Genomic DNA, 1,336 nt, shown 5'->3' with positions numbered 1-1,336 from the left:
GCCTTTTTGTTGGAAAATTCTTTATTACTGATTCAATCTTCATTTTGGTTATTGGTCTCTTTAGGTGTTCTGTGTCTTAATGACTCAATTTAGGTAGGTATATATGTCCAGGAATCTATCCATTTCTTCTAAGTTTCTCAATTTGTTGATATACAGCTTTTAGTAATTCCTGATGATTCTTTTTTATTTCTGTGATATCTGTTGATATGTTTTCTTTCCCATCTCACCACACCAGTTCAAGCAGTTTTGTCATTTGGGCCATTATTATTCTATAGCAAGTATGTCTCTTTCAATTAAAATATTTTGTTTTTTTCCTCTCGTGCGTTGTTTAGGTAACTTCAGGTTGAACTTGCATATGAAGTTGATGGATGGAGGAAATCACTCAGTGGTGTCTGAGTTCTTGTTGCTGGGACTCACCAGTTCTTGGGAGATTCAGATTCTCCTCTTCCTGTTTTTCACAACATTTTATATAGCAAGTATGCTGGGGAACCTTCTCATTGTGCTCACAATCATCTCAGACCATCACTTACATTCCCCAATGTATTTCCTGCTGGCGAATCTCTCATTCATTGATACAGGTGTTTGCAGCATTGCAACCCCAAAGATGATCTACGACCTTTTCAGAAAACACAAAGCCATCTCCTTGAAAGGGTGCATCACTCAGATGTTCTTCATTCACACTGTTGGGGGGACAGAGATGGTGCTGTTGATAGTCATGGCCTATGACCAATACGTGGCTATCTGTAAGCCCCTCCACTACCTGACCATCATGAGCCTCAGAATGTGCACTTCTCTCTTGGCTGTTGCTTGGACCATTGGGCTCATCCACTCTGTGGCCCAACTGGCTTTTGTGGTGAACCTCCCCTTCTGTGGCAGCAACCAGATGGATAGCTTTTATTGTGATTTTCCTCGGTTCATCAAACTTGCGTGCACAGACACATACAGGCTGGAGTTTCTGGTCACTGCCAACAGTGGTTTCATCTCCTTGGGCACCTTCTTCATCTTGATTGCGTCTTACATCTTCATCCTGGTCACGGTTCGTAAGCACTCTTCAGGTAGTTGCTCCAAGGCCCTCTCCACACTCTCAGCTCACGTTACTGTTGTGGTTTTTTTCTTTGGACCTTGCATTATTGTGTATGTGTGGCCATTCCCTACCTTACCCATAGACAAATTTTTAGCTATATTTAATGTTGTTATCACCCCTTTTATGAATCCTGTCATTTATACATTTAGAAATAAGAAGATGAAGGTGGCTATGCAGAGACTGTTTGTTAAGGCTTTGTATTTTGGGAAGAGTTCTTTCACGCATGCTGCAAGAAATTCAGTGTCATCTTGA

At 41.2% G+C, this 1,336-nt stretch overlaps 1 protein-coding gene across 1 annotated transcript; it reads left to right on the top strand.

Annotated features, from left to right (window-relative positions):
- The first annotated feature begins 364 nt into the window (after nt 1–364).
- On the top strand, nt 365–1,336 carry LOC100356904 (olfactory receptor 4F3/4F16/4F29-like). The gene has a single exon (XM_089311021.1). The coding sequence runs from the start codon at nt 365–367 to the stop codon at nt 1,334–1,336; it is 972 nt and encodes a 323-aa protein (XP_089167147.1).

This window comes from Oryctolagus cuniculus, chromosome 12 (assembly GCF_051225735.1).
Source record: "Oryctolagus cuniculus isolate XC-2025 breed Fujian yellow rabbit chromosome 12, ASM5122573v1, whole genome shotgun sequence".
Lineage (NCBI taxonomy): Eukaryota > Metazoa > Chordata > Mammalia > Lagomorpha > Leporidae > Oryctolagus > Oryctolagus cuniculus.
The sequence above is the reverse complement of the archived record's forward strand: the minus strand, read 5'-3'. Positions and strand labels throughout refer to the sequence as shown.